The sequence below is a fragment of the Caloenas nicobarica genome, chromosome 12 (assembly GCF_036013445.1).
Source record: "Caloenas nicobarica isolate bCalNic1 chromosome 12, bCalNic1.hap1, whole genome shotgun sequence".
Lineage (NCBI taxonomy): Eukaryota > Metazoa > Chordata > Aves > Columbiformes > Columbidae > Caloenas > Caloenas nicobarica.
The window spans coordinates 19,635,568-19,661,395 of record NC_088256.1 but is presented as its reverse complement, the minus strand read 5'-3'; the positions used below and the strand labels follow the sequence as shown (position 1 = coordinate 19,661,395).

General features: G+C 47.9%; 1 protein-coding gene across 1 annotated transcript in view; it reads right to left on the bottom strand.

Annotated features, from left to right (window-relative positions):
* Window positions 1–5,459: 5,459 nt before the first annotated feature.
* GABRA3 (gamma-aminobutyric acid type A receptor subunit alpha3) overlaps window positions 5,460–25,828 on the bottom strand; it is a 60,592-nt gene continuing 40,223 nt past the window's right edge. Inside the window, exons 5-9 of the mRNA XM_065643024.1 lie at window positions 21,115–21,197; window positions 17,260–17,403; window positions 15,753–15,905; window positions 12,968–13,179; window positions 5,460–5,789 (exon numbers count right to left, since the gene is read on the bottom strand). Of these exons, the coding sequence (XP_065499096.1) occupies window positions 5,460–5,789; window positions 12,968–13,179; window positions 15,753–15,905; window positions 17,260–17,403; window positions 21,115–21,197 (922 nt within the window). The remainder of the gene's footprint in view (window positions 5,790–12,967; window positions 13,180–15,752; window positions 15,906–17,259; window positions 17,404–21,114; window positions 21,198–25,828) is intronic.

Below are 25,828 nucleotides of genomic sequence, written 5' to 3'. Positions count from 1 at the left end.
AAATAACTGAAAGTGCCATCTGCTCTTTCAAAGACAAAGAGGTTTGACTTTTAGGTATAAAGAGTTTGTGAGCATAAATATACACGTGCATGTATATATATATATGTAAAAACATTTGGCTGACTGAACAAGGTCAAGCTGTAAATATTTATACCTAGAAGCTATCAATCTCATCTGTGCTGTGGCTTCTTGCCAAAAATGCCTTCAGGAGTAGTTTAGCTTGATATGGAAAAATGATTGGTGAACTGTTTGGGTTTTTTTCTCCCTACTTTGACATTAATAGAGCGTTTATGCTTCCATGAATGTGACCCTCACCCTAGCTGAGCCCTCCGCATCCCCAACAGCCAGCAAGGAGTCAGGGAAATATTGTTTTCAGTCTGCAAAATCCACACAAGTGTTTGAGCGGGTGGGTTAAAGTGTGGCCCTAGAGAGGCACACAATTTGGGGAAAAGGGCCTCTCCACTAGCCCCAGGACCAAGCACGTGGAAGGGGGGCACTAGCATGTCCCTCCCAGACTGTTCCCCAAGTGAGTCCTTCAAGAGCTGCCTGGTCCTCTCCTGCTCATGGCATGCCCTGGCAAGCTGGGAGAGTGCGGTACCTGTCCTCAATAGCCGCTTCGACTGTGATCCATCCTTTAACAGCAACGTGTGTTTAACTGCTCCGATCCTCCAGCAGCTGCAAAAAGGCCATTTCTACAGCACCCTCCAGGAAAGGCAACAGCTCCAGGTTTCTGAAGGTCTCAGCGAGGTTCTTAGCAGAACAGAGGGTCTTCCCACGTGAGGTGATGTGGAGCAAGAGAAACCTCTTCCTCGTATGTGTTACAGCCCTGTGATCTTCCCCAAGGATGGCTGAAAAGAATCCAAGATATGGGCGCAAGAAACAAAAGCAGCAGATGAGAAATGAATGCACCTTGTAGAATAGGCTTAAGGAAACAGGCTGGTCCTGACTTTGTTTGCATCAATGGCTTGTGTCTGGGAACAGCAGGCGTGGGGTCTGCTTACACAGGGCCTATCCTACAGCAAACAAACTGGGACCCCACCAGTGCCACCAAGTTGGCAGGGATCGGTACAGGAGTGGCAAAACCAGCTTTGCTTATGTTGAACTCGGTGCGTGGAAGAGAACTGGGAAGCTCTGTCTCACGTGTCACAGTCCTGCTCGGTTCAAGAAGCTTTCAAGACATTGTATGGGGGTAACTACATCAGCCCTTTAGAAGAACGAGTGGCACTGATAGACAACTTTTCCCCATCCTTCTCAGGTCACCCCGCAGAAATGTCACGGCAGCCACCACACGCTGCCTCCCTTGCTTGGAGAATCTCAGCTAAGCCACACTGCTTTTGCCCATATGCAGTTTCAGAGGAGGGAAGAAGCAAGCTGCCAGTGCCAAAATGTCCTTCTGACATTTTCAGAAGAAATCCAGCTGCAGGCTTGGAATACACCATATGCATCCCAGGTGGTGCAAGCTACAAAACAGGAGCCCAGACTGGATGGATAATTTCTATCACCCTCAAAGACTCCTAATTCCTGCGTGGGAGACTCTCATCAAGTCAAGGAGGTTTTGGGCCTTGCCAGAAGAAAAGAAATATTGACGTTCACAGTGAAATGAAGTGCCCACTCTGTGTATAGCTATGATTAGACTATCAATGGCCATGTACAGATCTATTCCAATACAGGACAAATTATAAAAATGGAGCCCTTAGATACCACCACAGCAAACAGTAAACCCCAGTAACTGATGCTAGGTTAGCTCTGGCCCAGCATGTCTGTAGAAGAAACCCCCATCATCAGCCTCATGTTAGCTGGGAAAGAAACATCCCAATTTGAGCCACTGATAGATTTTTAAAAAAAGAACATTATCTTCTCTATGATGTCTGCTGGCAGGAGATGTTAAACCACTTATTTATAACTAGCTATCTTCCCGAAATGCTTCCCTGCTTGGAAGCAAAACTACAAATCCTGTTTGGTTTGTTGTCTTTAAGCAAAGGATGCCGGTATTTCTGCTTCCAGCTGGCAGAAAGACTTGGAGCCGGTGCCAGGCTTTGGTGGGAACAGACTTGGCTTTCAAGGCGTGCTAACACAGATCCAGGAAGGCAGCCTTTTATCAGGCAAAGTTTTTGGAGTCAGGAAAAGCAAAGATGAGCCAGCAGACAGGTGTCACCGGCAAGCCAGATCGGTGGAATGTGTCCTGGACAGGAGTCTCAGTGTCACAGGAAGGGAAGGACTGGAGGAAGAGACAGGCAGGAGATTCACCCCGACAGTTCGGCGAGACAGATCGGCTCACCCGCAGGAAGGGAGGAGGCTCAGGCGCTGCCCTGGCGCTGTGCCTGGCACCAGGAGCATCACCCTGCGGCACTGAGCCTGCGCGGCCCCGGGCGGGCAGCAAGGGCAGCACCAACGGGTGCTCAGGCCGCTGAGAAGCTGATGGTAAGACCTGACAATTTATGGAGAGCTCTGCAAAGCAGGCACCACCAGACACGGGAACACGTAGCAAGGCGATGCATGGTAGGACGTGGCTCCCGGAGTAGAGGGGATTTTGAGGAATGCCCAGGCTAGCAGAGGAGATCACCTCTGTGCTGGGGCCGGCTCAAGTCAGCTAAGTCACTAGATCCCATGTTTAAACTTGCCTTTGATGTAATTCTGTTAGTAAACACAATATACTCTTTGTTACCACTTTATTGTATTTGTTTTGCTTTTTTTAGGGTTTCTATTCCATTTACTTAGGCCTGAGTATTATAGTGACATGAATGTTTTATGAGATACACTTCATCTAGCTTATTTTTAAAAAAATGACATCCAAGTTGTTTCCAAAACAAACAGCCTCATGGCCAGTTAGCGTAGCACTTCCCACTGGAAAACCCAGGGAGCAGAAGGGTGGTAACAATGGCACTCACTGCTGGAGGGGACGGTGCTGGCATGGAGGGAGCAGAGGGGGGACTTGGTGGTGAGTGGTATGGGGCTGCAGTGGGGCCAGTGCCAGGGGGAACCAGGTGCCCCAGGTGCAAAAGCAGCTGGGACGTGCTCCCTGTCCAGCAGAAGGGCTGGAGAGGGTGCGCCCTCCCTCCCTCTGCTCCTGAACCCAACGCTGGGTGCAAAGTGGGAGAGCTCCCAGGCTTTCCTCTCCTCACCCCACAGCAGGGAGCCCCCAGGGGTGAAAGGCACTGTAGAAATGTCATGGGTGTTTTGGGGTGCAGATGCTGTGGGGGAGGATGGGGAGAGATGGTTTCCTCAGCATTGGCTTGCGGGGGGGTTTGCCACCTCCTGCCCAATGCTGCCTACTGATGTGGATGTGCTCATGGACTGGATGCACTGGGGGCTGAGCTAAATGTCTCCGAGCTCCTCTCCTCACCGCAGCCGTAGGCAGGGGGAGCGGCTGCATTGCTGTTGAGCCAGCAAGATTGGGAAGGGATGGGCAGGACACACACCAATGCCGCCCATGCTACAGGACGAAGTGCCCTGGCTTTCCCTGCTCCGTCCCGCCATCCCCATGGATATTCCAGGTGGGGCAAATCCTGTGCCTTGGCTCAGCCCCGCTGCTGCATGGGCAGGGGGAAACTGAGCTCAGCACAGTGGCTCAAAGCAATGCTGAAGACATCATCTTGGGGGTGCTGGAGCCTCAGCCTGGCTGTATGCACCTGAAATGTGCTGGGGACAGCTCAGGGGGCAGCCCGAGGGTCAGAGGGACGCCCAGGAAAGAGGGGGTGCATCCCACAATGGGAGCAGGGCTGCTGGCAGGATCAGTGCTGCCCATGGGCGGGGGATGAGAACTCACCAGGCACAGGATGTCCCTCCTTGGAGGACAGCGTATCCATGTGTCTGGACACCAAGGAGGGGGACAGATGGCTTGGATGCTACCATCTTGTGCTGCTGCTGCTGGGAAGGAGAAAACAACTGTTTTGGGTCCTTGACTGTGGTGGCTGAGAAGGGAGAAAAAGCCTCTCTCCAAGGCACTGGAAGGCTTTCCTTGGAAGAGGGTGCATGTGTTAGAGCTGGGTCTTACCTCAATGGCTTTGTGAGATGCCACCTGGCTCGCATGGCTCTCTGGGACAGCAGTATCACCCTGCTGTTTCAAAGAGCCCCTTTGCTGTTCTCCCATGGTGCTGAGGATGCTCAGCTCTACCTGTTCACCGGGGGCAGGGAGGTATTTGTGGACCAACTGTCCCGTGACGCATACCCACAGGTGGCACAGTGGCCCCGGGTGTGTGCCACAGGAAACGCCTTACACCTGAGCTGGCCTGAACCAACATTGCTGTTGCTCTGGTGCACTGGAGCAGGGATGCGCCATGAGCTGGACTTCCCTGGGCTGTGCTCCTCCTCATCAGTGCGGCTTACCTGAGAGGTAGGGGCTTCTCTGCCTAAATCCACTTGCAAGCAGTGAGATACTACTGCGGACTGTTGAGTAGCCAAAGGAATATGAATGAGGAGCTGGAAGAAGGGGCTGGGATAGAGAGGAGATGCCAAGAAGGCTAAGTGGATGGGGCCAAGAGAAAATGATGAACCACTCATCTGAACGTGAACTCCGTGACTTCCAGTCCTGATGCTAAATGCATGCGGCCTCACAGCTACTGTCTCCTCCAAGGCATTAAAGAGCTCCTGCCTTGACTTCCTGACTGACCCTGAGAAAAACTATTTCTCTGGTAAAAACCACTCCACCTTCTAACATGAATTGCTCCAAGAGTGCAGGGTGGCAGACAGGACATTTGTCACCTGTCCTTGTCTGGGGAGAGACATGGAGAAAACCAGCAGCTGGGTTTGGTGAAGACAGAGCAAGAAGCCCTGTAGATACCTACAAAATACTGCCATCCTGTTCCACCCTTGCAGTGGCTCCACTAACCACAGCAGTGGTGCGTTCGCCCCCAGCAGGTGTTGGGCTAGAAGCCGGCCCATGCCGCACTGCTCCCTCAGCATACCCTCTCACCTGCATCCGCAGCCAAGGCAGGACCTACCACCTCGCACAGAGTGCCAGGCACTGAAGAGCAGCCTGGCTGACTGACTGACTCAGGAGGTCTCCACGTCCTTGAGCCCAGGCCACCAGGAGCATCCACCATGCTAGGGCAGTCCATTGCAGAAGAGGAGAAGTGGGGTGGACTACAGCAGCCCCCAGTAGAGCGGAGCATGGAATGGCAGTGGCAGGCAGACCGTGGGAATGGCAGGAGGTGGAAGAGGAGAGATAGAAGCATAAGGTGACTTGGACGGATGTGGGACAACAAACTCATGATGTTAGAGGCACAACTTGTCTGATCTTTTTTTTTTTCCTTTCGTCATCAAAGACAAAGTAAAATGAAACCAAAGCATATGGGATTAAATTAAAATCACCCTTTTGTTTACATTATAAAAGAACAATTGAATAGTAATAATAATAACATAAAATGAACAATAATAATTAAACAAAACAGGAAATAAGAAAGCCCTGGAGAATTCCTGCCTGGATGATGCTCACTGATGGAAGGTTTGTGTGACCGGTTTTATTGTTTGGGGATCATTCCCTTGATAGCTGACTCCCGGTTTACGTATGTGGCCCAGTAGACTAGGTTGAAAATGGCAAAGAGGACTGGAAAGACGATGCGGGACATCTTGTCTACCTTGCTGACGCTGTTGTATGTCTTCTTACTCTCTGGCAGCTTCTCCTCTCTGCGGGGCATCTTGGGGGGTACGTTGGTGGCAGTAGCAGTGGCAGCAGCGCTCTTGGAGATGGTGGGCAGGCCGGGGTCCTTGGCAATGTTGAGGGCATATGTGGTGCCAACAATGTTGTAGGTGTTGTTGGTTTTCTTCGCTAGTGCCACTGGCTCTTTTTTCTAGGGAAGGTGGAAGAAAAAAACATAATAGAGGTGAAGTGACTGTAGAATTGCATGAAAAACATTTTGTCCTCCGAATTTACCTGCTTGCCCAGATGAGAAGATGGAAAAGGACGTGAGGAGCAAGAGACTAAGAAGTCGGCACTGTGGAAGGGAAAGAAAATGTGGCGAGAAGGTGGCCAGAAACCATGACATTTGCCACTTGTGCAGGCTGCTGGAGCATAAAGGCGTTCTGGACTAGGGTGGATCAGCTACTTCATGTGAGCCTGGCACGCAGCACAAAGAGGTCCCGGCCTGGCGGTGAGGTCCTGCTGCACATCAAACAACTGAAGCCACAGAGCTGGGTTTGTAACCTCCTTGCAGCCCCTTACATCGGAGTAGTGGTATAAAAAGGTGTGTGCAGCTACGCTCGAGCAGTAGCTGCCCCAGACGCGCGAGTCCTTGATAGTCCAAGTGCCGCCAGGTCAGTATGAGTGCATGCAGGCTCAAACTGTGCTCTCTCTCAACTGGACGGTGTTACCTGTTGCATGTAAGGTTCAGCCATGGGGAGATGATGCAGGAATGGAGCCTTTAGAAAAGAATGACACCCTCTGTGGCCATCTTGGGGGAAGAATTTGATTTTCTGCTTTGCTGGGTGCTTCCTGGGTAAGATGAGAGGAGGAGACATCACAGAGGATTGTACTTTCGTGGTTTTGGGTTTTTTTTTAGCAGAAAGCCAATGGCTTTAAGAATGTGGGTGACAGCATAGCAATATTTTTTCCCCATATTACACGGCCATATCATACACTGCCTCAGTGCTCTGAATACCTCACAGGAATACCTCTCAATTTAACATCATGATGTCCAAAATGCCCCTGGGACCCTTTAGAGCACCTCATGACCTACCCAGGTAAGATACAGAAGAGATGGAAGGCATTGACACTAGCCCTGGATTTCAGGATTGCTCAATGCAGCACTGTAGGGCAGAGAGAAGCCTTTCGTCTTGTACTCATGTACAAGTGTCCATTGTAATTACACCAAAAGCCAACATCAGACACAGCAGTGACTCATGGTGGAAATCTAATATCTAAACTCAGAACAAGGCGTGACTTTGGATCCTATTTTCTATTTAAAAGCAACAGAAGCACAAGTTAAGGCTCATCCGGGCATTTCCCAGTGGTGCGTGGCTTGGTCTTGCGTGTACGTGAAAGGGAGCCACGTACAAAGTGACCATCAGGAGAAGGGGAGAACATGTAGCCAGAAGGACCTGTTCATCTCTCCATCCCAGCCTGGGAACTGGTAGCAGGCAGCATCGCTGGATAGCACTGGGAGCTGGAAAGGCCATATTCACCCAGTCTGCTCTGCAGAGCTGCTCCAAGGGCTTTAGCTTTCACGCTGTACTTCCATTTCAGATGTGTCCACCATCACCACAGATATTTCTGGTTACCTTAGGAAATGAGTTTTCCACAGTGATTTTCAGAGGGACACTAGAAGCAGACTTCTGTGCAATCTTTAAATCCCTCTCCAATAACATCATAGCCGGCCCTGCAGCCTCATAATAATGCCAGCAATTACAGAAATTAACTTGCTGCTATAGAAGGAGGTCTAAATGTATTCAGACTCCAGATCAAACTAAACCACTGATCAGACCATATTCAGTCTTTTATGGGAGAGGGTGTTATGATCTTTAATGATTAACTTAGTGACTGATTTCTGCAATCATAAAGACATGTTAACATGTACCCCCTGCACAGGAGGTGAACTTTTCCTGCTAAAGAGCAGACAAATAAAGGACTAAAGATGTTTCACCTTGTAAAACATTTAAATATGCTTACGTATGATTACTCATTAACACAGCTACTGGTGGTAATAAAATCAATTAATAATCAGGAAAGAAAACCAGATTGTTGTTCGCAAAATGCAATTGGAAGTGCACTGTGACTATTTTAGTATTAATCAGCCACATTATTTGTTATAGGAGTAAGATAACTGGGAGTGACATGACACTTTCAACCTGGCTAGCTTTTCTGTCCCAGAGCTTGGAAAGTGGATCTGTCTCACCTGGCCAAAGGCATCTGGAAGCAGCAGGCTGAAACAGAGGGAAATCAGGCAAATACAAATCCTGTGGGTGGTGATAGCAAGCTACTGCTCCTATTACTGTGATCCAGAGCCCCCAGGCATCGACTTGGGATTCTCTAGACCTCAGATCAGGCTGTTGAGACAGTGCAGAGGCTTGGGAGCCCACAGCCTGGGCATTTTTCCTGCTGCCCATGGCATCTTCTGCCCTGGTCAGAGCTGGGAGCCTGGGTGGCCTTTGGGAGGCACCCAGAGCACACGCTGCCTCCACCAAGGCCATGTGCTCTGCTCCTGAGACGTCAGGAGAAACGGCTCAGCCTGAAGTTTACCAGGTTGTGCTTTATAAATAAGGGTTTTGGGGCAAGATTTTGACAATAAAACAAAGCAAAAAATGTTCTTATTACTGTCAGCTGCACAGTATCTGTGAGGAGTTCCACGTCCTACTGAAACAGAAGGGAAAAGAAGAAAAACAGGAGAAAACCCCACATTTCCTTAGAAAACTTGTCCTATTTAACACATCTATGTTGCACAGCAATTACTACATTTATGGCCCAGTTTGGGCACAGGGAGATTGAATCACAGCACTAAGCTGTCCTTGCGCTGCTTTCCTGAGGGGAAAGCTGTGAAGGCTGGTATAGTGATAAATATGTTCCCTGGATATTGCCATCTGACAAGTTCTTCCACAGCACACATGCTAAGAAATAATAGCGTTTTTGTTTAATATTCTTATCTTTAGGCCTCTGTTGAGGAGCTAATTGCTGAACCTCTAAATTACGGAAACTACTGGTTTTGCCTATGATCTGCTATAGATATAGTTCTCTGCACCTGCTTCTTGGCTAAAAACTTGGGTTGGAAGCACTATCCTTCTGACAGGCCACTCTGAAGGTCACCATCACTAATACCTGCAGTACTTAAGAAATGCAAGGTGTCTGCCACTTGCTGTTATAGAGGAAAGTCACTTTAATGACCTCCAAGCATCTCTAGTCTCTGACATACTTGTATCCTATAATTCAAAGTCCGACTATTCTATGATTTGGCACCACTCATCCCTCCCATCTCTTCCTTCACGTTATGTGGGCCTGAGCCCAATAATCTTACACTCCCTGGATCACCAGACAAAGACTCAGAAGTTGGATGGAGTCAACAATCAGCCCAACATTCCACACAGATAGCGTTGAGAGAAAAAAGGTGAAGTGTTGTTGAAGAACGATACATGGACTAGCAAAGATGCTGAGAACATAAATCACTTGCAGTGCTATGGAGAGCTACAGGTGATCGCAAGTGCGGTAGGACAAAGGACTCATGGGCTGTAGAACGTGGTCAGCAAGGGAAAGTCCCAGCATAAACATATTTACCATAGTGAGGCAGAAAAAAAAAAAAAAGGAAAGAGATGGGTCTGAACAGCCCTGTGAGCCTGTAAGACTTGAAAGCGGTCGAAAATGGTGGCCTGTCAAGATTGGTTCTCATTCCTTGCTGTTGACAAGGAGGGGACTGAAACAAAGATGCCATGAATTGAAAGCAACAAAGGAGAAAGCAAAATGATTCCCAAGTGACCTGCTTTAAGGGGCGAACTTCAGAATTGCTGAAGCAGGCTGGACAAAAAGCTAGGCTTTACTTAGTTGGTGGAAAGGGCACCTAGTGCAAATGGTGAGCATGACTATCACTTCCAAAATACAAGAAAGAAAACCCTGATGATTGTATCAACAGAAAGGTTTGGAGGATGCTTTTTGATGACTTTCTCTTATTCAAACGACACGTGAAAAGTACATAAAAAGCCTAGACCTAACCTTGTCACCACACACTACAGGATTATTGTCTTAAGGGTGAGAGGATAAAGATCCAGGACTATTCCTCCATCCAAAGTGTGTTCTTCCTTGTTGTCATGTGTCTGACTGCAACTACTTGTATTGTTTTTGTCGCTTCTTGTCACCCAGGATTTCAAGGCAATGTTATACAAGCACAGACAGAGAGCTAAATCAGATTTTACAGATAGCTATTGTGTTGCAGGCAGAAGTGGGTTTAAGTAAAGATCTCCCAAAGATCCAAGGCATCTTCCATCCTGAGGAATAACCAACAATTTTTGCAGAGAACTTTCTGGTAAATGTCATCCTTGTAGACTTCATGAGTTTCCCAGTGGTGAAGTCACTGTTAATGGTTGTGTCTCCAGATCTTCACTTAACAGCTGCTCAGGAAGTGACCTTGTTGGCTCCAGAGACGGGCATTCCTATGGCTGGGGTGGATGCGATGCAATGAATCTCACTCTGTTCAGACACAGACCTTCTGTCCTGAAGTCGATCCTTTTCACAAGATGTTTTGAGGATGCTGGAGATAGGGAGCTTTGCTGACTACGGAGACCGCTCATCTTTCAATCTCTTTGGCCTCTCACTCCTCAACTACTGCCATCTACCACCTCTGCCACCTTTCTCCTCATGATGTTTTCTTTAAAATCATCTTTACTAACAAGTTTTCCACACTGAATCCAGTTGCCTCTTCCCAATTCAATCTGCACATCTAGGTTGGTTGCAGCCACCCTGCCATACAAAAAGAGAAGAAATCCTTCATGCCCAATTAGCAATTATTGGTGGCAGGCAGGAAAGCCTTGCAAAGACTTTGGGTCCAAGAAACATTAGTCAAAACTTATCAGCATGTGCACTAAAGGGAGTTTTTGGTGACATCTATGGTGATATGTGCCTGCCTTTCATTACAGGAGACCTACAGAGTATGTGCAGCGTAGTTTCCAGCTAGAATCAGAAACCAACTGTGGCTACAGCCAGAGCATCACCGTGATCATTTATGATGCGGAGATCAGCAATTCACCAAGATCAGCCATTCACCAAGATCAGCCCATTATGTTAGATGCTACCTGAAAAAAATGCTCTGTTCTCATCTAAACTAATGGGCTGGCTGAAGGAGAGAAAGAAAGAATGAAACCAGCCCCAAGGGTGAACACATTGGGAGTGTCTGTCAGCAATCAGCAGCTTTTTAGAGGTAGTGATTTCTTTCAAATGGGATGGGAAGCATTGCTGCTGCCTACATTTAAGGTGAGAGAAGGGCTGATGCTTATTGATTTCTTTGTTCATGTTCATGCAAGGAAACAATCAAACCTAGAGTGAGGATCCTTGCCATTACATCAATAAAGAGCATTCTTTTTGGCTTTGGGGAAGGTTCTCTGGAGACCAGGGCTCAGCCTGTGCTTGTCACTGGTAGTTTTACTCCTGGTACAAACATTTTGAAATGCCAATAGTTATTCTTCTGCATTCTCTTTCTTTTGTGGTTTCAACCACCTGGCTTGTCAATTGTTTCAAGAAGAGCTAATTAAAGGCTGAAAGTGAGCCAAGGAGGCATCTTCATTGCATGGCAAATTCACTACTTGGAAGTATTCAACGGAATAAAGATGAAAAGCAAATATGGTGACACCTTGTATTCCCAAGCTCCCTGAAAGCCCACCACTCTTCAGGGAACGTTCTGAGCTGCAGAGACTGGGAGTGGATTAGCCTTCTAAGACGAAGATCAAGGTTGGCTTAAGATCAGGGTTGGCTTGAAAAAGCATCCACAAATTTGGAGTCCTTCCTGATTCCCCAATCTCATACCAATTGCAGTAAACTCACAAAGAGCACTCCCTCTGAAACGTTCCTGGTCCTGCTTAGTTTTCTTGTTTGATTACCACTTGCTCAAACATTCTGCATGCTCTTACCCTATTGTTTCAGCACTGTTAGTCTTGCAGTCCTGGGTCAATGAATAAATTAAGGAGCATGCTGCTTCTCTGACAAACTGAGCCTTTACTGCTTTTTCGGCTGTGCCCAGTTCACATAATTGTTCAAGACTCTGTGAATCCTGTATTTGTGCTTGTCTGCCCATCCCTGAAAGGGACATGGTTGTTTTGAGGACCTGTTCTGATCCTTCACTCATGCCAATGACCCGGGAAAGGCTTCTCTCATCTCTAGGGACTAGATTAGTGTTATTGTTCACGATGGAAGTAGAAAACCATCAAGCAGCCTCCGCTGGAGCCTTTCTGCCATGAGTCTGTTGCTCAGATCACAGCTGCAAAAGCAAACAGATAGAGTCCAAGAAACACAAGAGAGAGGCATTCAACACTCAGTGATGGCTGTGGTTCTCCATAAGGCCTCCATTCTCCTGCTTTGACCTCCATCTCAGAGAGGTGGCTTGTTATTTTCTTCCCAAAAGTTAACTGCAACTCTGCCAAGTATTTGCATACAACCCCACAACAATTTTAAACAACACGTTAAAATGCAAAGGAGAAAAAATATAAAGGCTCCAGAACCAAGAACAAGGACAAAGCTGATTTTCAAATTGACTCAATAAATATAAACAAGGAGCAGCATGCTACAGTGAGTGATTTCTCTACACAGCCAAGAATCAATCAGTGAGGAGGGAGGGGGCACAAGCAGGGGCAGCGGCGGCTGTCAGGAAGGAAGCTGCCAGAGAGGCTGATGCCTAGCGAGAAGGGAAAACGTGGGTAACACCAGGCACTAATTTACTGCCAGTTGCCGTTTCTGATTGCTTGCTTCCCACCCACCCTCTTGGCCTGAGCTTACAAAGCAGCAGCTGCCGGCAGCTGTGGGCAACAGCATGAGCTTTAGAGCTCCCCATCACTGCACCATGCTGGCCCGTGCCAGGGGAGACCTGCAGTCGGAGACACAAGCTGCAGGGGACACAGCAGAATGGGACTGTCTCCATTGATAAGGCTGGCATCCCGTGGCATATTTGGGTTTTTGTGGCATGCTAGCAACATGGAATGGGCATTTATGAGTTGAAGGGAAAAGAAAGGAGAGGAAACCACTGGTGGGGCACAGCCAAAACATGCATGCATTCACCTTTCCACCAGCAAGTGGTCATGCAGAAGGACAGAGGGAAAAGTGGTCAATCATGCCTGAGGGCTTTCCTCCAGCTAAGCACAATGACCAGCCCTCCAAGCCCTTCCGCCTCCCTTGACCCTCAAGAACCGCTCCAGTTAAGACCTGAGCTGGGGACCCCAGTAAGTAGCATCCAGCCTCCCGGAATGCTGTGGGGCTGCATGTTACCCACTCCTGGCCCCAGCACAGCTCTCTCATGCAGCGTTTCTTCACCGCCCCCTCCTCCCTGGCCTTGGCCACGGGGCTGACCTTCATCTCTTGAGCCTCCAGCACCTTCTTGCCATCCCAAGCCCAGCTGCGCTTGGTGAAGTAGTTGACAGTGGCAAATTCGATCAGCGCAGAAAACACAAAGGCGTAACAGACGGCTATGAACCAGTCCATGGCCGTCGCGTACGCCACTTTAGGTAAGGAGTTTCTTGCGCTGATGCTTAGTGTGGTCATGGTAAGGACGGTGGTGACGCCTGTGGAAAAGCAGGAGACAAGGATGGTGTGAGACCATATGCTCGTACTCACTCAGTTTGTCCTCAAACCACACAGTTGTTATTTCCATCATGTAAATTTAGAAGCCATCCTCTAAGTCATGTGGCTCACGTTCTCGCTATAATTAAGGGAGTCTTACCCTGCACAAGTCTGTGGTGCATTCCATAGAATAATGAAACAGTCCAGGTTGGGAGTCTGCTTATCCAGCCCCTGCACAAATCAGGGCCAACTCCGGGTTGCTCAGGGCTTTCTCTGGTTCACTTTTGAATATCTTCAATTCATATCATCAATGCCAAACATCTGCATTAGGATGAGATTAGTCTTCCCCAAGCTCCATTAACTAGATCTCTACTCACTGTAAAAGAGTCTTAGCTCATAGGTAGACACCTGCATTCAATTCATCATCTGCTAGTAGGGTAAATTGTATGATGCTAGACCCAGCTCCCTCATGTAGAATATCCCACGGAGAAGCCTCTAGTTACTTTTGAAATAAAATAAAATAAAAATAAGAAAATAACAGTAAAAACGACAGCTAGATGGTTGAGAACTTCATGGGGGACCAGAAACTGGCCACTCATCCAGTGTGGTCCTCTCAACATTTTGGAAATAGTGTCTCGTGACCTCCACGGGTGGACATCTCGGATCCTGGGTCCTGCTGTCACAGCCAGACAGCCGTCAGCCGCCCAGGCTGCCAGAATGAGTGTCACTGTGATTTAGCTTAAAAAAATGATCTGTTGTAAAAAGCCTTTTAAAGCTTTTTTTTCATTAAAGCAAGCAACCATTGCTATCCATTTTCCCCAATAATGTGCTTTTCAATTAAAAATGCATTAAAAACTTTATAAAAATATTGACTAATTTTCACTTCCCTTAAGCCATACTCCTGGTAATTGAAGAGTTTCGATAATATTGTCGACAATACTTTCTGAGGGGCAGCAAAAAGGAATAAACAATTGGAGTTCTCATTATTTTCTTAATAGGAAAGCAAGGCAATTTGGGAGCAAAGACATTTTTCACAACGGTAGGGTTTAATTTTTCAGTCAGCTCTTTCCTGCTCAATCTGAGCTGCTGCTTGAGGAAATCTAACTGTAAATCTCAGGATAACATAGGAGGGAATCAAATATCCTCAGAGAAGGGTTCAACTCTGGTGTCGGGAGTGCCGAGACACTCCAGAACTGATGTAAATGTAAGAGTCGACCTGGGGCACAGACAGACATGGGCTCCGAGTGTCCACTTTGTGGAGTTTAATTGCAAGTGATTCACAGCTAAGTGAGGAAAGTTCATCGATGACTCTCTGTATGCCTGAGCTGGTCCTATTTTCCATGTGATTTCTGTCTGAGTCCTCCCTTTTCCATTCTGCTGAATGAAAACTCCAAAAAGTGGGTGCTAAGGGGCCATATACCCTCTTCTTCACTGTTATCACTGTTGAATGCAGCTTTTGCAGTCTGGATTGTGCAAACCAGTTTGGCCATACTGACCACCCAGCTCCCCACAGCTGCACTCAGCGCTGGGGATCGTTGTAGGATTTGTGTCACCAGAGAAGGGAAAGCAACCTGGTGCTAAGGGGGAGAAGCTGGGGTCAACTGTAAATTTTAGAACTTGTTCATGACCCACATTTCACGAGCCCCAGTGAACACAAAACCCATAATGATTCCTTCCCAGTCCACCTAGGAGGGTGCAGAACCACTTGTGACCCTCCCTGTGTCCTGTTCCAGTCTACAGCACAGGAACGAGGTCTAGGCCTGTGGAAAGGGTCCGGAAAGGAGGATATCAGCCTTGTTGAGTTTGGGGAAGTATTTCTACCACGACTCCCTCGCAATGGAGAAAATGCTTCATGATATTTGAAATCACGCCGCTTTCTGCCTTATTCAAAAACATGAGCAGGTGGTACCATATATCCCTTCTCTGCTTGGTGACTTTTGGCCAATATATTCTCTGTTAAGCGGTATGTGCTGGGCACTGTTATTTCCAGGAAATACAATCCTGCAGCATCCAGCACACCTGGCCCGTGAGTGTCTGTAGGTCTTGGCAGGAAAGCACAAACCAATTCTGTTATTAAATGTTTGCAAAATTGATAAATATATGTGCAATGCCAGCCTGATGCTTTGCGTCGCAGAGAGGATCTGAAACCAGAGGAAGAAAATAATCACAATATACTATTTACCATGCAGTTATACCGCCTCAGCCCGGGAACTTGTTATGTGGAGCTCTGACCAGGGTCTCATTAGCAGTTTTAAAGGTAGAGCTTCAAATGTCTCCCTATCCTCTCCTCAACTCAAAAGCCAATATAGATAAGCAGACACAGCCAAATGCATATAATTAGATGATCAATACCTTGATTACTGTTAATATTTATGGCTTGGCTTGTAACAGAAACACAGGAGTATTTTTGCAGTGATTCAGTGCACTGGGAAGACACTGAGAGCTATTCTGAGAAACCCCCAGCAGCTTCAGCGATGCTGGTCAAGTCCTGGAGAAGACCAGTTCTGACGATAAGTCAGTTTGTGGTGCCTTTCTCTCCCAACCTGAGAAGATTCCCGTGTCCTCCCAGACTCACCAAAAACCGTTCGGGCAGGGACGGACTCCCTGTTAAGCCAGAAGGAGACCTGGGACAGGATGACCGTCATAATACAAGGTAGGTAGGTCTGGATCACGAAGTACCCGATCTTCCTCTTGAGGTGGAAGTGTGTGGTCATGACGACATACTCCCCTGCAGAGACAGGCGGTTAGAGATGCTGAGCCACCAGTGCTTTCCAGGATGGGTCCAGCTGACCACCAACCCATCTCTGAACCGCTAAAGATCTGTCCTGAACAAACAGCTCAATAAACAACCAGCCTTTCCCTGTTTCACCCCAGGCACAAGATGCCTCTGGGAATCTCCTGGCCCAGCTCCTGTCCTTTTTCTGCTCCAGCCCAGGGAGCCACATTGTGGCTAAGATACCTCAAGCCCAGAGAGACCCTAACGGTGCTTCAGCAAGATTTCAGGACAAAGGATTTTATTTTCTCTGACAATCCTGAAAATATTCCACCTTTCCTCACTGTAAGTATCTCAAAAATCAGGGCAAGTTCTGTCATTAAAGGTCTGGGCTGTAAACCAAAGAAGCAGCTGTCCCTGTTTTCCCACAATACCCTGTTACTCCACCCAAAGCTTTGGATACTTTGTTGGATTATCGTGTCTTTTTGTTGTGAGCGTGGCTTTGCTAAACCATTACACATAGAAGCCCTTAGCAGCTTTCTTGCCACTTCAGGTTATTCATCTGTACATTTTACTACAACTTAAATAGAACGATGGGCCAGATATTATGATGTTTAGTTCCCTGGACTCCCCACATTTCCCCAAGGGAGGTGATGTGAGTTGTTACAGACAGACACTATTAAAATCAAGTGCACCAGAGAGGAAATATCCTCAAATGAGAGAACTACTGGTGCATACAGAAGAAGAAAAAAAAAAAAAAAAGAGAAAGAAAAATGAAAGATGAGAGACACACATAACAGAAGCTATCAGTACCTGGATTCAGAGGGGAAGGGAGGAGCAGCAGATGGGAGAGAAAGATGATTAATATTGGTCATTAATCAGAGGAAACATTTGTTTGGGATAATCTTCTATTAGCTATGATAATATTTGTGTAAGCAGATGCAGTAAAAATCACACTGAACATTATGTTGCATTCATCTCCCCTGCCCGCAATGCTCTCCTGAGGGACTGGAAAGAGATCCAAGACAAATGAACCCACAGCACCAAGAACCAGCTGGGCAAGGTGGGGCAAGTTTTCTGCACAGCAGATCATTTTTTGATGCTTGAAATCAGTTTTCTAGAGAGTCTGGGTGATAAGGCTCTTTCAGTGGAAACCATGGAAGCTAAACCCTTCACTGCCTCTTGATGAATGCTCCACATGTTCCCAGCCATATTCTCCAGCAGCACATGGTTTGGGAAGTTCTGTGGTGCTCACTGCCCACAGGTACTGTCTTTATAGTTACGCCAAATCGTGGCATTCAAAGCCCATGGGTCCATCTTGTCTGACAGTGTGCTCAGCCCATGCATTGCATTGTGGCCCCATAAGTACCTGTGCTGGATCGAACCATCTCTGTCCCAACAACATGGCCCAGCAGGTCGTACTGGTTCAGGCGAGATCCACCCTTGGCTACTTCCACCGATTTATCCTTTCCCAGTGTCCAGGTGTAGATTACCTCTGTCTTTGTGTAGGCATCTGCGGAAGAGAAAGAAGAATGAGGTCTGTGTTTCAGCCTGACCTAAAATATATCAAAATTAGCTTGCAGCCAAATTAATCCCTGCTATGCATTCCTCAGAGCCACATGGCTGAGCACAGCCAAGCATGGCCAGAGACCAAGGCAGTTCAGCAACTGTTAAATCAAATGAGCAAAAAGGAGCTGGGGTTTTTGGAAGGGAGCTAGAAAAAGAGGCAGAGCACTGTCATTGAGAGACATGCTGTCCCCTTGATGTGCTGACTCCGCGAGGGCTGCTCCAAGCAGAGACAAGATAGGAAGGCGTCCAGACCAGCAGGCTGCTGGGGCAGCAGGACAACCACAGCCCTGCCATGCCAGGGACCAGGAGAGTCGTGCTGGCAGCAGCTGGCAAGAAAGGCTAAATGCAAATGGGGTTGAAATTTAGGTTAAGAAGAAAAAAGTCTTTACTCAGAAGCAGCCCTCTCCAAGCTTCTCAGCTTTGGAGGTGGAGTGCCCTCCCACCAAGGTGCTTTTTCCCCCGCATGACCCTGTGTTTGCCAGCCTCCAGGCCAATCCACCGGGCAGCGAGGGAGGGCGGCGCTGCGAAAAGCTTGCCCGGACATCGCAAGAGAAACAGCAGGCAAGCTCTGCTGGACTGCTGCCTGGGGTAAGGCTGGGCTCAGGGCATCCTTCCAGGCGCTTGGCAAGTTCCCCTCTCCATCGCACCTGCCCAACTCCCCTTATGTGAACACCTCTAACACGCACAGTCACCAGCACCTTCACAAGCCTTTGTGACCAAATCCCTGTTTGTCCCCACGACCTCTCTCTTTCCCAATGGGCCTGCATGTTCTTGGTTTTGCCAGTCCTATCGTATCCAGAAATTGAGTCTCTCCAGACTCTACTAGGAACTACTTCTCCCCTTAATGCCCAAGCTTCCTGTCCATACCCACTTGACACCAGTTTTTTAGGCAAGAATAAAGTTCACTAAAACAAGTTTTTAATTTATTTTTACCACCAGGTTCTCCTTTTAAAACATTAAGGAATTCTTTGGCTGGGCTCAGGTCAAGCAATGGGTCAAGTCTGCTACAGAAACATCTCAGCTCCTGCTTTGTGGACAATTCTGTCCTGAGACAACCAGATTTCTCCGATCTTCTTTAAACAACCACTGTTACCCCTGCACTGTAGATTTTGGCAAGCCTGTTAAATACTAAGCAGATGCTGTGAAAAGCAGAAGGAGTGGTTTTGATGATCAGCCAACGTTTCTCAGCAGGCCAGCGTGCTGCCTAAGCACTTCTGATGCAGGCTGCCATCTCTCATCCGACATGCAACACGCTGCTTTTCCCTTCCTTCCAGCTCTCAACATGCTTCTGGAGACTTCCATCTTCCTTCAGGCCCAGCTTTGTACAGCTCTGCCAATGCTCTTCCACCTTGATGGGCAGCACCTCCTGCTCTACCAGTCCCAGTTCACCCACCGCCACTATCAGTCTACAAAGGAAACTTGCCCACAATTTCATTGCCACCATACGTCGTTGTCTGGAACAGAAGAGTATCTGGTGTCACATAAGCATGGCATGGATACTTGGAACATATTTAATGCCACGAAGCTGTTTTGGTTCTGCACAATGCCTCGCTTGCAATGCAGTCTCATCCAATCCAAACAAGGACAGCTCTTTGACATTTAGTGGAGCTGGTAACTTCAACATCTTCTGCTAGCCCAGCCTCAGCTCCTATACAAATGTCCTATGACTGGCTTAGAAACAGTTGATCTCTGCTGCGTACATCCATCTTCCAGGGAGTATGGTGATAGGTATAGCCATCACCTTCACTGCACCTGGTCCAAGGAATGATGCAGATGGGCAGCTGAAGCTATCTGAAATACCTGATGCCCTTAATTCTCCTGCAAGCTCTCTGCCCCTTTGGGTGGCTGCCATGGTGGCACAGGGACAGGAAACCACTGATGAACCAGTCAGGTTGTGGGGGTCACTGGAAGGTGGTCACTGAGGAAAATTCGGCTGTCCTTTGAACACCACACCCGGCCCTGGCATTGTCTTTCTACTTACAAATCTGACCCACTCTAAGCTTCTTGCAAACAAGCAGCTTCCAGCTGTTGACAGCTTTTTGGTGCAAACACTAGTTTAATCCTACTCCAACACAGGAGAGGTGAGCTCACACGCTATGCGGATGGCTGCTTTAGAAAGAGCCATACTATGTTAATCAGGGGCAGCTCTCTGAGCCGCTTGTGTCAAAACTATCATCGTTCAGAGGCCAAATCAGGAAAAATACTCAAGAAGAACCCCAAAGGGTGTTCCAGCAGAAATATGCACATTAATCTCTTTTTCCTCACCAAGAAACATTATAAGCAATTAAATGTGGAGTAATCTGCCTTCCTGCAACTCTTGTAATAATCCCAGAGTTTAGGCCTGAGGTATGAGAGTTTATATCCCTCCTCGCAAGGTCAATTAACATTAATAATTCATCCTTCTCTAAGGCTTGCTATTTTACTTACTGGCTTTAGTGATGTCTTGTGGCAATGAGTTCTACATTTAATTAGGTGCTGCCTAAGAAATAACTTTATTTTAGTAGTTTTGAATAATCCACTTTCATGGATGTATTTAGTCATGAGGCAGAGGAGCAGATGCACATGATAAATATGATTTCTTCTGGTATCAATCAAACTTTTCAACTTTCTTCTTAGTTAACTCCCAAATGGCTACAGCAAGGAAGTACCAGTTTAGAAAGGTTGTGATTCTCTATTTTCTTAAGAGTCTAAAAGGGATATTACTGGCGGAGGCTCATTCGTTAGCTGGAGGTGGGTAGCTCTTTCCATCTAATGCAAACATAGACTGAGAGTGGTGCTCAGTTTCTTGGACTTGGAAGAGACTTCAGGCAGAGCGGGACTAGGAAATTTGTTTCCACATTATGGTGAACCAGTGACTTGGAATTCGGTTCCCACTCACTTCAGGAACAAAACCAAAAGAAATTTAACTGGCATATGGAAGAGAAGAGGGAACTCGTTCCTGGGAAGGATGGGAAGCCCAGGCAGATAAGCAGCTGCAAGCCGGGGACGCTGGGAGCAGCTTCCAGCTCACCAGCAGCCTGCAAATCTTCCTTAAACCAGGGCCCTTGGGTACTGAGATGGAGATTCTCAGGGTTTCCAAGCCTTTTGCTTTGAGAAGCTTGCCTGACAGACTGAAGAGGAACAAGGGGTTTGTAAGATCCATTGGACAATGGACCCAGAGGAACCAGAGATTTCAAGCTCTCCCTACATTGGCAGGAGTGATGTAGGGAAGCTGGACAGGACACCTAGCAATAGACACCACTGCTGTCTTCCCAGATCTGTTCCCCCAGGATCACCTTGTGATGAAGGAAAAGCACCTCTGAGTTTTCCACTGACGCCGGTCCTACTGACGTAGCACTGAAGAGGCAGCACTGCCCACCAAGGGCAGAGAGAGCAACGGGGAGCTGTTCTTCCCACTACCCTAATAAACTTACAGCAAAGCCATAGGTGTCTAACCCATTCTGTGAGCTTGAACTGACCACAGATTTTCATGCTGCCCATTTCTGACGATGGTAGGAACTGCATGTACGAGATACCGGAAAAAAATTTTTGGTCATTTTATCATTAGCAATAATTAATAACACTGTCACTAAAATACTGGAACATAGTAGACACACAAAGGACTGTTCTTTAGCTCTGCATCCACCTCCTTGCAGAGGCTGATCAGAGTACTTACAGCTCCCAAATTTGAGCGGGCAAGCATGCACATCCATTGGGAAGTCCTCCAGGTGCATGGGGCACTCCGCATGAATTGTTAGCCTACAAGACAAAACACAGGCATGATCAGAAACACGCAGCTACGGCGGCTCCCAGCTGGCCCTTCTGCCACGGCATCTTTGCCCTGCATCCATCAAAGGCAACAAAGGCCACAATGTGGCCGCTAACCTCTGGGTCTCCAGGCAGAAGGCCATCATCTGTGGAGAGAACAGCGGGCACACACATTGGCCACCTTTCCCATTGTATAAACTCAGCTCTGTTGAGTTCATCTTTATCCATGCAGTGCAATCAGAATCTGCCAAAGCCCAGGACTCCTGTTTGCTTATGCACTGTGCACTAAGATCTCATTAATGCCTGGGGCCAGGGAACATCTCTTGGACCATGTTGGAAAGCAGAGGGAAGGGGCTTCCAGGGAAGAAGTGTGCCCTGGCAGCCAAGAGAGCCAACTGTGTCCTGGGGTGCATCCAGCACAGCGCTGCCAGCCGCTCGAAGGAGGTGACCGTCCTGCTCTGCTCCGCACTGCTGCGGCCTCACCTGGAGCACTGTGGGCAGTTCTGGGTCCTATAGGTTAAAAAAGGTATTAAGCTGATAGAGAGTGCCCAGAAGAGGGCTACGAAGTTGGTGAAGGGTTTGGAGAGGAAGCTGTATGAGAAGTAGCTAAAGTCACTTGGTTTGTTCAGCCTGGAGGAGACTGAGAGGAGACCTCGTTGCGGTTACAGCTTCCTCACAAGGTGGGGAGGAGGAGCAGGTGCCAAACTCTTCTCTTTAGTGACCAGTGACAGAACCCGAGGGAATGGCAGGGATATGTGCTAGGGAAGGTTTAGATTGGACATTAGGAAAAGGTTCTTCACCCAGAGGGTGCAGGAGCACTGGAACGGGCTCCCCAGGGAGGTGTCACGGCCCCAAGCCCGACAGTGTTCAAGAAGAGACTGGACAGCGTCCTCAGACACACGGTGTGAACTGTGGGGTTGTCATATGCAGGGACAGGACTTGGACTCGATGAGCCTTGTGGGTCCCTCCCAACTCAGGACATTCTGTGGTTCTACGACAGCCTGTTCTTCTTGGTGGTCTGGAAGGAGCTGAGGGCTGGCAGATTATTCAGTCAGGAAGCCACAGCGCTACTGGGCTTGCTGAAAAAAAGTCACTCACAGACATGAAGTCGCAGGTGTGGCACCAGGGCACAACACAGCCCTGTGCGTGGGGGACAACCTCATCCCACCGCCCGCAGCTCCTTCCTCGCTGGTGGCACTGCAGAGGATGCTGCGGGCAGCCAGAGAGCTGCACGTCCTGGGGCTGTTCGTGGGGCTGCAGGACAACTCGTGTGCTTTACACATCCGCTAAATCCCAGTAGGATACCTCGTCAGGAAGCAGTTTTATGAGGGAGGCACAACCATAAAAGCAGTGTGCTGCAGAACATGGGGCTAGGTATTAAAGGATCCATTATAAAAGGCTCTGAAAAAGGTAGGTCTAAGCTCTTGTTCCTTCCACAAGTACTGCAAAGCCTGCAGCCTAGGAGGTGGAGCCAGGAGAGACAGCTTTCCAGGAGATGTCTCATATAATCTTCTCTGAAGGAACCGCTTGTAGGAAAAAAGACCCATTCCTCGGCAAAATGACAAATAAACCATGACAGGAGCAACAGGTGGATGCAAAGGGCAAGTGCACAGACCTAAGGCTAAAGGTGGCTTGTAGAAAACTCTGCTAAAGCAGCACAGTGGAAAGCTTCTATTGAGGTATTTTCCTTCAGCTGGAAAAACTTTCAGGCAAGTTATTCTTCATAGAAAATAATTGAGGCTCGGTCAAATGCAAATCAAACACTGAAAAAAATAAAGGGTTCAGGTTTTGTTTGCTGAAAGCAAAGAAGAAAAAAAGGAAGGGAAAGAAAATAAAAATAAAGGTTATTTCTTTCAGATGGACAAACCTTAAATGATTAAAAAAAAAAAAAAGACCGTTTTTTAAAAAAATTGGTGGACAAAACCAAGCACTTCGCAAATCGCTCTAAAAACTCCTGTGAGGGAACAAAGCAGAAACACGGTGGCTTGGAGGTGGCAGAGGATCTCCGAGGCTGTGGCGATGGCGGCTGCGAGCGGCAGATGGTGCTGTGACAGGCGGGCACCGGTGCGGGCGGGGGACGGAGCAGCAGCAAAGCCCAGGCTGCACTGGAAACTCTCCGCTGGCTTTGAATTTTGTTCTGCCAGGTGAGGAAATGAACCTTGTGATTTCAGACCCATGTTCAGCCTCATCTGCTTCTTTTAGAGGCTCTAGGAAAGCTGGCATCCCCATGAGAGACAGGCAGAGGCATTAAATCAAGAAGCAGAGAAGCACAGCTGGAAGCTGCCGCAACTTCGACGGGGCAGGGCTCGGTGGCCAAAATCCTCCTGTGTGACCTGGAGCCCCAGCAGCAACCACAGCAGAGGTTTAAATCCCAGTTAACCCAGCCTTTGGGAATGGGAGGTAAGGCAGGTGACCCCTTTGCAGCGGTCACTGGGGTCACAGCACTGCAGAGCAGATGGCACCACGGGGAAGTCTATGCCTTATTCTCATATGAGCTATCAAAGGAAAGTGGTGAGGCTCCTGCAGATCTTCTGAACCTAGCCCCACAGTGTTTCAGTGATACCTTTCTCCTCCTTAATTCAGCGGCAGTATGTACTCATTTCTGCTGGTTTTCAGTGCCAGGTACCACTGTCCTGTCTCCACTGGGCACCTTGGCCCCACTGTGACACAGGGCGGCAAAAACCCTATAAAAGCAACTCCCACAATCAAGACAGGTTTGGTCCTGATAAACAGCTTTTAGCTATTCAGCACGAGCAGGACATGGTCCCCGTACACTCATGGGGACTACTTGTACCAAAGCCCCAAGGGGCTGGCTGTTGAGTCACCATTCACTGTTGGGTCCCCAGGGCTGATAGCCCAACCATGGCTGATGGAATGCTCCATGCTCTGGCAAGGTTTATCACAGCGGGTCTATTGGGTCTATGCAGGCTGACTCCATCTCCAGTAGAGGAGCCCAGTGGCTACTGAGAGAGAAGTACGAAACCTGGGTGAATTCACGACAAACCACACCTTACTGTCATCTCCCAGCAGTCAGTGGCTTACAGCTTCCTTGCTTCAGAGGCTGTATCTAGGCAATTGGGTGCACCAGAGACCAAGGACCTTTTCTGAGTCTGTCAATCTTTTGTGAATCCTTGTACATGGATAGTGACCACTGTGTCCTGTAATAATCATCATTCTACCGACAAAGAGCTGATGATGACTGTCCCGCTTGCATTATGTTGGGCACCAGCTTGGCTTCCTCAGCCAATCCAAGAATGACTGTATGGCCAACATAACTTACTTGGAAACAAATCACTCTTTCTGATTTACATGAGAGAGAAGATGACCTGATCTTTAGGACCTCAATCAAGACTCATTGAAGTCAATGGAAAGACTGACTGATTTTGACAAGCCTACAAGCACACAGTTGGAATTACTTTCTTCTGAACACTCAAAGGCCACCACGAACAAATTGCTCATTTGATCTGATGCCTCTCTTTCTTAATCTGGATGAAGATTAGGATTTCAAGAAGCAGGTATGAAAACCTGGCAGCAAGGTGTGGACTTAACAGCATTGGCACCTCCTGTTCCATTTCTTTTGTGATGCTTTCTTCTGTCTGCTCAAAATTCACTTGGGGAGCTTCCTGGTCGGCAAGCTTGTCAAGCATGTCCTCGTGGATCTTACCAAACAATTCTTTCTGTGTCCTTTCCAACTGCAATGGAGTTTTTGCTTCTAATATTTGTCACTGTCACCTATGTAAAGGAAATGTTGATGCGTTTCCCATCTCCCTCAGTAGGCCACACAAGACTTTTCCGTTTTACCTTCTTATTCCTTCTTTGGGTTCACTAATTACTTCATTAATTCAAAAGGCTCTTAAATGGGTGTTCCCAAAGTCAGCCTTTCCAAAGGACCTCTCCTGTGATCAGTGTTTTCCTTCTGATATACCCTGCACTGTCCTAAAAAAACCAGAAAGGCCTTTTTCACCCATTGTACTGTTTGCAAGTCTTGGCTGTGATCAACAGCCATTTTGAGTAAGGCTGAACGACTCAAAGGACTGCAGATGGTGGGTCTGGTGGTTGGATGCCATTTAGAGGAGCCAAAGAGAGTCTCAGAAGGAGACAAGATGGCAGGACAGACCAGCTGGGCACAAGCTGGCCTTGGTCATACCCTCCTGCCCTCTCCGGGCTGTAGGAAATATTGACTGTCTTAGCCTATGTCCATGCCCCAGCTTATTGAACTATTGTGCTCGTACAATCAGGAACTTGCATAAACACGATAGGGCAGAACTACTGAGCAAGGTGGTATCCTACTTCTTGTAGAATTTGGTTAGCATAAAATCAGCTTCCGGGGACACGTGGATTATTGGTGTGTTTGGGATGATTTGGCGTGGGAAAGAAAGCACTTAAATTGGGGAGTTGTGACAAAAGGGGTCACGCCAAACAAAGTGCTTGCCACAGCTGAAGCTAGTGCCCCGAATGACAGAATTCAGACTTCGTCTGCCTCACCTTACACTTCTTCTCTGTCCTCTGGTACTACTCTGCTGGCCGCCAGACTCTATCCTATGACCTCTAATGTGCTGCCTAATCCTGCTGCTATGCAGCCGAGAGGAGAGGGGTGGCTCTGCCTGTGTTGCACGTATTTA